The sequence below is a fragment of the Arachis duranensis genome, chromosome 5 (assembly GCF_000817695.3).
Source record: "Arachis duranensis cultivar V14167 chromosome 5, aradu.V14167.gnm2.J7QH, whole genome shotgun sequence".
Taxonomy (NCBI): domain Eukaryota; kingdom Viridiplantae; phylum Streptophyta; class Magnoliopsida; order Fabales; family Fabaceae; genus Arachis; species Arachis duranensis.
In genome coordinates this window covers 6474744-6488104 of record NC_029776.3, presented here as the reverse complement: position 1 = coordinate 6488104, position 13361 = coordinate 6474744, and the positions used below count along the sequence as shown (strand labels likewise).

The 13361-nt window shown below is 32.4% G+C and overlaps 2 protein-coding genes across 2 annotated transcripts in view; one reads left to right on the top strand and one right to left on the bottom strand.

Moving 5' to 3' along the window:
* The window catches only part of LOC107487660 (formin-like protein 6), a gene marked incomplete in the record, with an annotated part of 4510 nt that extends 1548 nt beyond the window's left edge, over positions 1 to 2962 (top strand). The window contains 5 exon segments of the mRNA XM_016108345.3: positions 1 to 119; positions 208 to 407; positions 1512 to 1753; positions 1845 to 2086; positions 2088 to 2962. Of these exon segments, the coding sequence (XP_015963831.2) occupies positions 1 to 119; positions 208 to 407; positions 1512 to 1753; positions 1845 to 2086; positions 2088 to 2538 (1254 nt within the window).
* A 464-nt stretch (positions 2963 to 3426) lies between these two features.
* LOC107487659 (BTB/POZ and TAZ domain-containing protein 4) lies at positions 3427 to 6527 on the bottom strand. The gene is made up of 6 exons (XM_016108343.3): positions 6307 to 6527; positions 5546 to 5852; positions 5053 to 5183; positions 4455 to 4761; positions 3967 to 4277; positions 3427 to 3721 (listed from the first exon to the last, which is right to left on the bottom strand). The coding sequence occupies exons 2-6, from the start codon at positions 5834 to 5836 to the stop codon at positions 3601 to 3603; spliced, it is 1161 nt and encodes a 386-aa protein (XP_015963829.1). The 5' UTR covers positions 5837 to 5852; positions 6307 to 6527; the 3' UTR covers positions 3427 to 3600.
* Positions 6528 to 13361: the final 6834 nt, after the last annotated feature.

The following is a 13361-nucleotide window of genomic DNA, read 5'->3' as shown; positions in this document are numbered from 1 at the left end:
CATGAAGCCAATGAAACGGATGGAGTAAAACCCAAGTTAAAAGCTTTGCATTGGGATAAGGTCCGTGCTTCCTCAGATCGTGTTACTGTGTGGGACCAGTTAAAATCCAGTTCCTTCCAGTGAGTACACTGTTCAACTCTGAAACTAAATTAATACTGTTTTTTATGCCGTATATAATGAATGTGATGTTTGTTTTTGTATTTTTAGATTGAATGAGGACATGATGGAGTCTTTATTTGGCTGTAATGCCACTAACTCTGCCCCTAAAGAACCTCCTAAGAAAACGGTTCTGCCTTCAATTGATCATGAGAACAGGGTGCTTGACCCCAAGAAGTCTCAGAACATAGCTATACTACTCAGGGCACTAAATGTCACCAGGGATGAGGTTTCCGAAGCTCTTTTAGATGGTACCTTCTTTTCCTTCCATTCTTTCCCGTTTCAAATGCACTACTGGTGACAAGATTGTCACGTTTTTCTCAATTTGGTTAAAATAGGCAGTGTGTTTTCTTACTTAGTGACAGTGATAGCGATTGAGCTCTCAACTTTTTAGAACCTCGATGGGTGATCTCTACAGTATTTTTATTCACGGGTCTATGTGCATACTTAGCAAAGACGTGCAGAATTTTCTAAGTGAAGCTTTTGGTATTACCTACAAAAATATAATGTCTTAAATATGATGACAAAGGAGAGGAGTCATATAATAAAGTTTACCTGTGTCATTTTGTGCCAACTAGCTAAAGAGGAACGCATCGTATATAAAGAAACTCGGTGCTTAGATAGAGAACTTAAATAAAACGTCATCATCATTGCATCTTAAATCAGATGAGGAAACGTCTAAACGGCATCATCATGCCATGTGCATCAATATGTTATTTTAAGACCATTTCTATGTTAGGTAGTTCGGAACTGTCGATTACAAACAGTGGCAAAGATAAAATCCAGCTCATTAGCGATACTGCTTTAGTCATAAAACGTCCTTTAGAAGTATAAAACAATGACCAACATCCACCATAATATTTAATCACACTGATTCTTCCTCCACCACCAGCTGAGAATGATTTTTAATTCAACTTTTAAATTATTTTTTACTTCACTTTTAAACTCTTTTTTTTTCTTTTTGTGAAGGCTTTTTATTATATAATAATCTCCATATTTCCATTGTCAGTTGTCACTGTAAGAATCCCTTACCCATCTAGATCTTTATGGGCAGTAACTGTCAAGGTTCCTCTAAAAGCAAAAGCACCCTAGGTTTGTGAGAACCATGGATTTCACAAATGATAAAATCTAAATCAGCAGCCAATACTTGCTTCAATCCTCTAATCCAAAGATGATGTTTCCTTTTTCTACGTTAATCTACTATGATGAGTATTTAACATATCTTATCTGAACTTCTGAAGATAGGATGTTCCCCTATCACATTATTGTTCATTTTTATCTTGAACCAGTCACTATCTATATCCTATATTTCTATTTTGCAATCACATTCATGGCACCACATTTGGATGAAACAGGGAATCCTGAAGCTTTGGGTGCTGAGCTATTGGAAACACTAGTAAAGATGGCTCCTACTAAAGAGGAAGAGATAAAACTCAAAAACTACAATGGTGACCTCTCAAAACTTGGGTCAGCGGAAAGGTTTCTTAAAGCTGTGCTTGATATCCCTTTTGCTTTCAAGAGGGTTGAAGCTATGCTATATAGGGCTAACTTTGATTCAGAAGTCAACTATCTCGGGAAGTCTTTTCAAACCCTGGAGGTCTGACTTGCTTGATCTTTCCCTTTGTGATCTTTAATCTCTTGGCTGTATCTGAGAAACTAATTGATAATCAGTTGTTAATGTTTTTCAGGCAGCAAGTGAGGAATTAAGGAACAGCCGGTTATTCCTCAAACTCCTTGAAGCTGTTCTCAGAACAGGAAACAGAATGAATGTCGGCACCAATAGAGGCGATGCCAAAGCTTTCAAACTTGAGACACTCTTAAAACTTGTAGATATAAAGGGAACAGATGGAAAGACCACATTGCTTCACTTTGTGGTCCAGGAGATTATTAGATCTGAAGATGGAGGCGGGGAATCCGCGAATGGTAGTGTTCACAGTAGGAATAGATTCAGATGTCTTAAGCAGCTATGTTTCGAAGCTCGAAACAGGGCTTGATAAAGTGCGACTGGTATTGAAATATGAGAAGCCAGATACGCAGGGGAATTTCTTCAACTCCACAAAGCAATTTCTGAAATATGCTGAAGAAGAAATCACGAGGATTAAAGCTGATGAGAAGAAGGCCTTGTTCCTTGTGAAAGAAGTAACAGAATACTTCCATGGGGATGCAGCAAAAGAAGAAGCCCACCCTTTCAGAATCTTTATGATTGTAAGAGACTTCCTAAATATTCTGGATTTGGTCTGCAAGGAAGTGGGAAGGATGCATGATAGAATTGTCGGCTCCGCGAGATCATTCCGCATAGCCGCAAGTGCACCATTACCTGTTCTCAACAGGTACAGTGCAAAGCAGGATACAAGCTCGGACGAGGAAAGCTCATCCCTCTAGTATTGTGAATACAAAAAGAAAGTAACAGGGAACATAAATGAATGATTTTGGGAATATTTTAGTTGAAAACCATTTTTACAATGGCAAAAGGATTTTACTAGTAAATCGAGAAGTATAACCATATCTTAGATTTGAACACAAAATCCTTAGCAACACAGTTGGGATAACGATGGGTTGGCAGAGTTTCAACGCCACCTGAAAGCTTAGATGAAAATTTTCAAATGGGAGGTGCAAAGGGAAAGGGGGATGCATTGTTTTGTTTCTTTCAACTATGCAGAAGTATGCTATAGTCGAAATAGGTTACGTTAGATTAATGAGTTCCACACTTGCTCATATTGTAGAATGTTTTCATTTCACCCAAGAGGCCTCTTATATGTATTTTTTGAATCAATTATTAATAATAATGAATATCAGTTTATTTATCCTCGGCAATTCCTATATCTGTGACTCGTATCTAGTGTTTAAGATTTACCCCACCACGCCACACTAGATTACACCATCCATTTGTATGCAACAGCGTGGAAAGTATATCAAAGTGTTGTCTGTAAATATTTTTCTACAATATGGTATAAATTCATAATACTTCATATTCTATATCACACTTGTAACACAGTTTCATGATCATTACGGAACCATTCTAGGATGTATTAAACTCAACTTTGTAACACAAAAGTCGTAGATTTAAACTCTCTGACATTTACAGATGAAATACAAAATTGTTCCCTGCATAAGAAGATCGACTGAACAAAAGCTAATGAGTAGTTTGAATCACATCACGTTTATTGGTCTTCTAGAATGATTTTCAGTTGTTTAAAGGTTCAAAACTTGTAATTGTTGGCTACAATTTCCAAAATTCTTAGGTCTTAAAATAATAAGGGAGAAACAAAATTTTACAGCAGCAATAACAAGAAAAATATTTATTATTACTGATGTTCAGAGGAGCAACAGTAATCCTTTTGAGGATTTTATTTATAGCTAACACATACAACAAGTATATAATTTGTTGGCTTTAAAACTGCTGCTGCAATCTATGATCCTATATATCCACCACAAAAGCTATTGTTATTGCTGCTGAAAGCATGGTGCTATTCCAATACCTCTTGTTCTCAAGATCTTTTTAACCAATATTTTCCACCTGATTTCCTCTTTCTTGCTTTGTTTCGATATCCGCTGCTTAAAGTTCCTGACATAAATTTGATCAAATTTAAAAGTTCAGCTACAAAATTGAACTACATTAAATAAAATCTTAAAACAAAAATATATCATGATAAATTTAATTCTAATGCAGTATCATTGTAAAAAGACTCTACACAATCAATCAATATATATTGTCATTTTTATGACTTCTACTCTCATCAATATAGAGTTTAGTAAATGTAAAATATTTCACACCACTAATATGTTGAAATTAAATGATGAAATATTTACCTGCACAAGGGAACTCTACAACCATCGGGATCAGAACATATTCGGGAATGCAGCTCTAATAGTTGCCACATCCTCTTGCAATGACCACAACCTCCAGGGACTCTAAGTTTGCATGCAGCAAAATGTCGCACGAGCAATTCTAGCCCCTTACATGCTGCATATTTACATGGCTGATTTGCTTTGAAGTCTTTATCACAAGGGCCAATAGTTCGGCAGCCATCTCTGCATATGTGAACAAGAGCTTCCATCGCCTCATACAGTTGCATGTATATCTTCCTCTCATTGATCTTTCGGGTCCTCTCCTTTTTATTCTGAATTATGAGTTCATCAAAAGGCAATCAGACAAGATAAGTGTAGTATAGAAAACCATCCATAATCAACAAGGATCGAACTCTAGAATTTGGTCATAAAGGTTTCAAGAACCATCATCATGGATATAATCTCTCCCAGAGTCTAAGTTATATAGTAAAATGAGAGAGGAGCCTTACATTTTCTTCCTCGATCATGGACTCCAAAACTTCCTTTTCTAAAACTGGATGGCTCTCCTTCATCGCTTTCCATCCTTCAGACTCTGAAACTGCTTTGAAGTTGCTAAGTATCATACGGTGACAGATGAGGCTAAGCCGTGGAGCATCACACAGTAATGAAATCTGAAATACATCAATTACATTGTCTATTGTGAGGAAACTCGATTCTAGATTCTGCTCACATTCCCGCTTCAAATGAGGAACCATGAATACATGTGACAGCACTAACAAATGTAGTACATATGCTTCCATCTCTTCCTTCTCATAACTGTGACAAAAAGAAATGCACATAAAATTTCAGTACATGAAACAAATATTTCTTCATATTTTGACACAAAATCGAATGAATGCAAACGTGGGTCAAATTAATGTTGATAATGATTAAAGTCTTGTGCAAATGAATGGATGGACTTGAACAGAACAAAAAAGTAATTGTGTGTAATTTAGGCAAACAAATTCAAGAGAATATAACCTGGTCATGCCTCACAAATAGATGATATTAAAGATTTCAACACTACCACTATGACAATTTTAAGGATGATTGAGAGATTAAACATACCACGAAGTGTACAAATATCGAAAGAAAACCCGAACAGCATCATGTGGTACCCCTTTGATTGTGATTGATCTCCACCTCCGAAAAAAAATTCCTTGCTTCAGCAAGCCTCTTAATACGGGGGATGCCACTGCCTGTTACATATACTATGAAGTTAGATGTCTCCACAAAAACCAAAAGATCCACTGACTTAGTTGATAATACTCACCACAGAATATCAGTCCATGTTCATGCAGATCATAAAACTATAGCATTCCAGGGACCACCAAATCAAAACGTAACGCTAGCTTTTACAGCTTAAAGGATTAGGATTTCAGTTCTCTAAAGTAGTTCATAAGATAAGAAATTGAGGAAATTATAGGATTTCATAGCATTCATGTTTGATCAATTGATTTTCATTATCCAACCAGCAACACACATGCACATCAAATAAACAAAATTTATATCTAGAATCATACTACTATTATACAAAATGAAGTGGAGTCCATGCACTTACAACTATGTTATAATGAGCGTAAATAATGCCGCCGTTACCAGTATTAATCCTAACATCTGCTTTAAATCCTGAATCAAAAAGACGATCCCACAATTCTATTGTTGCTGGAGATACATAGCTGCACTCTCTCATCGCTGAATTATAATTCGCCACAAGGCGCCTGCAAGGACAACAACTAGTTGCTGCTGAACGGGGCCGAGGAGATGGTGGTGGTGGTGGCAGTGGCGGTGCAGGAGTGAATTTGTTGTCATCTTGGAGAGAATTACAACAATTGTGGTCCACACTAGCCATCCGTTTATCTGCCAATCTACAAACACAAACAAACATAAAATCAAACACATCAAATGCATGTTCTGAGTGGAATACTGATTATATAAACTGGCATGATAAAAAGTTAATTATGTATACAATTCCAATTTAAATATAAACATTTCTTTTTATTATATGAATAGGGTAAAACTTTCGCATTAGTTGAGATAAAGTTCACCCTGTTCTTAATAAAGCTGTGTAAATTACAAAACGATTCATTCCATAACAGTTTATCATACAATAGTACAATAGTACAATGCTCTGTTCTTCTTTTGGGAGAAAATAACAAATCTATCGGCATGAAAATTTGATTTTACCATTTCAATCCCAAAAAAAATCAAACTATGCATCCAGAAATCTCATGTTCTAATCATTTATTGTTTTGCTCCTAAGACCACCATGCCTAATAAATCAAAATAAACAAGAATGTGAAGAAATGAACAAGAATTTACCTTATGCTAAAGTTTTAAGCTTTTGGTGGGGGTGTCTGTAATTTTTGAAAAAATAAAAGAGGCGCAACAAAACTACCGAGGGAGATGGAAGCAAAAGCAACCTCCTCCGGAACCTTCACCTTCGCAACAAGAATTCTCAAAATCTCGTACCTTAGGCCGAAGGAACAGGAATTTCTTCGTCTTAATTCAATTTATCATGTCCACTTCTCTCTCTCCCTCGATTTAAGGATGATTAATTTTATATTTATTTATTTATATTTTTATCGAAATAAAATTAGGCAACCAGGTAGGAAAGCTAAAGTCAGAAAAATCGGCTAAAAAATTATATATGAGTAGGGTAAGCGATATATTTTAATATTGTAATTTTGTTGTGTTTTTTAAAATTATGAGAGATAATGGTATACAAATTAGATTCTTCAATTTGTGTTTAAAAAATTTTAATAATTTAGAATGTACAAATCAAATTCTTTTGATTTGTATTTAAAAAATTTAGAATTTGATTTATGTATTTTAAATTTTTTTAATTTTTTAAAAATAAATCAGCAAGTCCGAATACAAAAATTGAATAGTCTAATTTTTGTGATTAAAAATTAGATGGCTCGATTTATCTTTTTTTAAAATCAAACCGTTCAATTTATACTCTTTAAATTAAATCATTCTACAATTTAAAAAATATTATAATAGATCACAATTAAAGAAATATCGTTATTATTTTAATATTAATTAAAATGTAAGAAAAATCTAACTGTCAGTGTTGACTACATCTAAAAATATCAAGAACCAACATAACGCAACATTGCACGTGTAAGTTGTTAGTGATCAGAATGATAATTTGAGATGCATATCCTCCAATAAATAGCATATCCACACTTATCAGTTCTTCCTCTTATTAGTTATTACAAACACAATGTGAATATATATTATTAGTATATTTTCGTTGTTAATTGCTAATTTACTAGTACTTAATTAAACTGAGACATTCATTTTAGTTTTTGCATTAAGTACTCTTTCGGAACCAAGTGACTCCACTGTTATAATTTATAAATTCCAACTCTTGTGTAAACTAAAAAACCGATAGTATTAGTATTAGTAGATAGAGGATTTGAGTGTTTTGTAAATATAATAAAAAATAGATCTTTTATTATTTGTAATTTTCATCAATATATTGATAATGTAAACTAATAGTTTTTTATCTGTTACATCTATAAAAAATTAAAAAAATTATATTTTATTGGTAATTCAATCGATTAGAAGTACAACCAATCGAGTGAATTTCGCACAACAATATAGATTTTTTTAAAATTTATTTGATTAGAACTTAGAAGTGTTGACTGAATTTTACATGCCAATATGAATTTTTTCAAAATTTAATCAAATGAGAGTGTTACACAATTGAATTAGCTACTATATGAGTTTTTCTTATCAATAAATTATGTTACATTATGATTGAGACTTATGTGGATATTCAATCAATTATGTTACACTTTCGATCGATTAAATTTTGAAAAAATTCATATTATCGTACGAAATTCACTTAATTAGTTATACTTCTAACAAATTAAATTACTAACGAATACAATTTTTATGGCTTTTACGAATGTAAAAAATAAGAGATATTATCAAAATATCTATTGAAACTATTTAATAGTCTAGGCATTATGAAATCGTGGAACTGCCGTGGTATTAGAAGAATCTTATTACGATATTATCTCTGAAACCAGTGCATATGTAACTTCAATTTCTATAGCCCAATTGATTTTTCAACAAATTATTTAAAATATTTTATACATTCATTTAGTTAACTATTCAAACTAAATCATAATTATTGAGAAATTAAAATAAATAAATATATATATTTTCATATAATATTACCATTATTGCGTTAAGAAAAATAAAAAATAAAAAGAAAATTGCCTATAAAAGCCTTTAAAAAATATGGGTATGTTTCGTTCTGGATACATGTTTGGAACGGACTTTATAATTGCCTAGTACAGTAGTATACACATTTTTTTTTATTGTTTATGGTATTTTTAATACAACAAATCAAAAATTAATCTATCACCTTGAAGATATAGTAGATTGCTTTATGTCTCTGCCATCTTTTGAACATACATGTCCCTACAAAAATAAATAACTAAATAAAAATCTTATAATGGAGAAAACAGAGTCCACACAAGTACTAAATATATACAAATTAGTTGGCTTAGATAATAATGTTACATGAAATTATCATCCAAGTATATATGTGCACTAACTAGTAGACATCAGAGAGGGACAGGAAGAGTTTGTCGTTACTCGTTAACGAGAAATTATATAATATAAAATTTAATTATTTTGATGCATTTTATATATATATTTTTAATTACATAATATTACATAAATAAAAATAATTTTTTATATTAATTATATAAATAATTATCTAAAAAATAAATATAATTGAACAAAATATTTTATATTATATCTATGAATTAAAATTAAATTCACATATATATTTTTTTAGTTTTCGTATAAAAAGTGATTAATAAAAGTTGAAGAAAAAAGGTAAAACCATTTTTAATATAAACAATATAGCTAACAAAAATACAAACATTATTATACACTCATTTATTGCATGCTCCATTAATGGAAGTGGGGTTTTTTTAATGTGTGAAAGGTTACATTGGGAAGAGACAAGCTAAGGTATGGCATATGCCCATACGCATATCATTGTTCCAATTGTAGGAGCCACACGCAGCTTCTATCTCATCACTTTCACCTTTAAATATATGAGGTCTCCAACTTTTAGGAGGGGAATTTTTGAGAATCGAAGAAAAGAGGTATAAGATAATCACTACAAATGACACGTCGAATAATGGTAGTTATTTTAGAAATTTGTAGCAGTTTTATATTGTCGTAAAACGAAATTTCAACGATTTTATAAGTATTGTCTATTAAGGGATGAAGATTTAATTTTGCGGCAATTCTAAAAAACCATAGACAAAATTGCTACAAATAAGATAATTGATTTTGTGACAGTTGCAGAATCGTCGCTATTTAGTAAATAGGTTTTTTTTTTAAATTGTGGCCATTTTTAACTGTTGCTATCCTACATGTTGGTTTAATGAAAATTGTTAAAACGGCCACAATCTACTATATAAGATTATAAAAAAAATTCTGAAAATCAAAGCACTTTGAAATAACCCTCCTACATACGCTAAAAAAGTTGTGAATTTTATCTACTAATTAGCAAAAGAAAGACAAAATGCTAATTTAAAATATTAACAAAACATCTATATAAACATAATCTTCAAAACTCAACGGATTACAAAAATCTAAAGAAAGCATTGCTGAATTCTTCATTTTCTACCTCATACTTCTCAATAGCTGGATATAAAACAGCAGTAAAGGACATCATATTTCGGATCATCTCTCAAAGAACGACGACTGGCAGAATGTGTTCGGCAAACAGGGCATTCATTGTTCCTGAGATAATACATGAACAATGAGTCTGCATACAGAGATTATATCCTGAGAAACAACAAATGAATTCTCAAATCTCTACTTTAATTTATTTTTTAAACAAAACACTCCTTGAACCTTCAAAACATTTTGTCTTTGTGTAAACATTTAAGTTTCATTTATTTTTCAAATTTTTAGAGAAATTTTTATTTATTTTTTATATATTCAAATGAGGCCTGCTTTTGACATGACGCATCTCACACAAAACAAAGCAACAACCATTTTACCACTATATATATAATCCACACAATCTTCAAAAAGGATCTTTGCATACTATTATTAAATGGGTATTTTACTACAACAAACCAATTTATCATCCTGACACATTTATTATGAATAAATGTGTACGGTAAATTTTTGTCGTGATATTTAAAAAGAGACACACCTCTTAAATATTGAGATTTTCTTTAATTGGGTCTGAGTTTATAAAACAGATTATTTGATGAAACTATGCCAAAGAGATTAGAGTAAAAGAGAAATTAAAAAAAAAGTATTTTGAACTTTTTAGTACTAACATAGGTTCAAGAACAGAAATAGGTTCACTAAGACAAGTTTTAATACACACCAAGCATCTTCTCAACTTTGGCTCAAGCACACCAAATTCCTTAGGTTTAACTAATAGTATCGGTAACAGATGTTTATAACTCTTATATCTCTATCAATCAATTGAGTAAATTGGAGACATCTTGAAAAAAGAAAAAAAATGTTTGCATACCTAGGCTAATTAGATTATCTATCTTTTCAATTCTCTTGCAATTCAGTAGAGCTACAGAAGCATCATTTTCTAGTGATTTAAGCATGACAACACCAGGACAGTCCAACAACTTAATGTTTTTGTCCAATTGAACCTCTTGCATCGATCTTGTTAATCCAGGAGTATCACCAACATTAACAACATGAGCTCTCTTCAAGCTATTAATAAGACTACTCTTGCCAACATTAGGCAGTCCAATTACACTCACTGTAATAGTCTTCTTGATCTGCAAAGGCAAAGAAGCAACAAATAAATAAGTACTATAAGTAAAGCAAACAATAAAATTGATCAAAAAATTACAAAAACTATTTAAATCTACCACAAATTTAAAACAGTAGTAGAAGAATTAGCAAATAAAACATCATATATTATAGAGAAGGAAGAAAGGGTACAGGCACAAGCTATATGAAAACAGACATGAGTTAAGTTATAGAACCTCATAACTTCTTATGTATGTTAATTAAACTGTTAATCACTTGTGCTGTTTTAAATACTAAATAGGAAAGAGTTGGGAGGAATAAAGAAAATAATGTCTGCAGCTGCACCAATAACATATTCCATTTACCTTATATAATGGAGCAAGCTCCTCATTAATCTTTAAATTCAAAGCCTGCAATCCAAAGTCTTGTACAGAAAATTCAGGTAGCAAACTGAGGAACAAGACTAGAATTCAGCACAACATGAATGTTTATATTATATAAATATATCCAAATTCACAATAAATTGTTATACATAGCAGCAAGGTTTAAAAAAAGGTGTAATTACCATATACTAATATTTGAATATGAAACTGTCACTCTATCGGACAATTGAGAGGGAGCATGTGAAGGGACATATTCTGTAGTTTCTTTTGCTGCTTCAATAAGGCACTGATCAATTTCTATAAGCAGGCCAAAAAATTAAACCAAATTCAATGGTCATTCACTTTAACATAAATAGTTTTCTCAACAAATCATCGATCTTTTTCTCTCATCTTCCAGATAATGTTAAGACAACCTTATAGGACCATAACAATTCATACATTATTCACCGCTAGAGAATCCTATTTGGTCTAGATGCACACCCTATTCAATGGTAATTGATGTGAGTCTTCATGATATACTACGCACCACATATCTTGCACATCCCATATACACATAATATTTTTTCTTTTACTAATAGCTAAAAGGGGTTTTCATCATAAAAAGTTAATACAAAATAATCCAATACAATTTTGTTTTCATATAGTCTCTAGTGTAAATAATTAATGATTGATGATTAATGATTGTATCTTTGTAGCTGGAACAGCAAATGAGAACCAAATAAAATTATATCATTATTTTCATAAGGCCTCAAACAAAGCAACTCACACAACACACACATAGAGCAGGAGTAGTAGCAATCCAAAAACAATGAGCCATTACAAATAGCAGAAGAACTACTCTTTTCTCTTCCAAATATAGCTTTTAACACTTTTCAAATAATACAAAATCAACGTCCAAATGCGAACAAACACCATCAAATATTTTTGAATAATCATATTTCTAAATCACCTCTTTCATTGTATACAATAAGAGTATATTGTTATATCCCTTATACTCAATCAAATGATTTAATCAGCATAGTCATCATCATCAAAATATTCATCTTCACTATCATCAATACCATTTTCAGCAAATTTGAAAAGAAAACAAGTGAAAAAAAAACAAATGAAAATAAAAAAATCCCACTTTATTTCTAATGCTTACGCAATCAAAATAAGTACAAAAATGCTACATGTTTAATAGGATTAAAAAAAAAGTTTTTAGCACCCAAAATCTCATATAAAAAGGTGAAGAATAAAACAAAACCCAAGTAAAGAAATAAAACGAAGAAGGAGAAGAACTTGAGATGGTGGTGGTGGCGAAGGAGACCGAAAGCGACTATAGCAAGAAACTCGTGCAGCTGCAGCAAATTCGAACCACAGATAGAGCAGATTTGGCGAAAGAAATTTGCAAGGGAGCACTGGTTCGAGGTCAAGGCCAGCAGAAGCAGCGTCAATCGAAGCTCATGGAGTAAGGGTTAGGGTTAACAAGATTTGGGAGGCTCATGAAGCAATGAATTTCATAGTAAAATTAGACAAAAATCAATTAGCTAAAATAAAAATTAGACTTGTAACAAACACACTTAGCTAGTATAATTAGACAAATTTCAAGAATTCACCTCGTTTTGCTGCTCCAGCAATGTAAAAAAAATGAAATCAATGACCTAGGAGAAAAAAGAAGACAAAATAAGAAAACGAATACCCAAACAAACAAAAAAAAGGAAGAAAGAACAGAACCAGTGATGGATGGTGACGGTGAAAGGCTGGCGGTGACATAGGCTGGAGGCGACAGAAGCAGGACGCTCATGCATCTACAGCAGATTCGAACCACGAACACGTAGAATGAGATGGTGAGCAGATCCGAAGAAAGAGACGAAACAGAGGAGCTCGACATCGGCAGAAGCAGCGCCGATAAAAGTTCGTGACGAAGGTCGAATTAGATAACGACCAAGGACGATGGCGAGAGAAGTCGAGGAATGAGCAGATACAGGAAAAGTGAAAAATAGAATGAAACAGAAAGAGGGCAAGTTGAAGCCGAAATCTTGATGGATTAAAAGAGTCAGGTTAGCGGCGGGTTTGTAAAAATCGCTGCAAATCAAATCATATAACTGTTCTTCTCAAAATCGCTGTTAAATTGGCAAATTGTGGCGGCTATCAAAACAGACACTAATAATCTGCCACTATCTTCTGCTTCTGTTGTAGTAAATATTTATACCAGAAATGAATTTTTGTATGTGAATA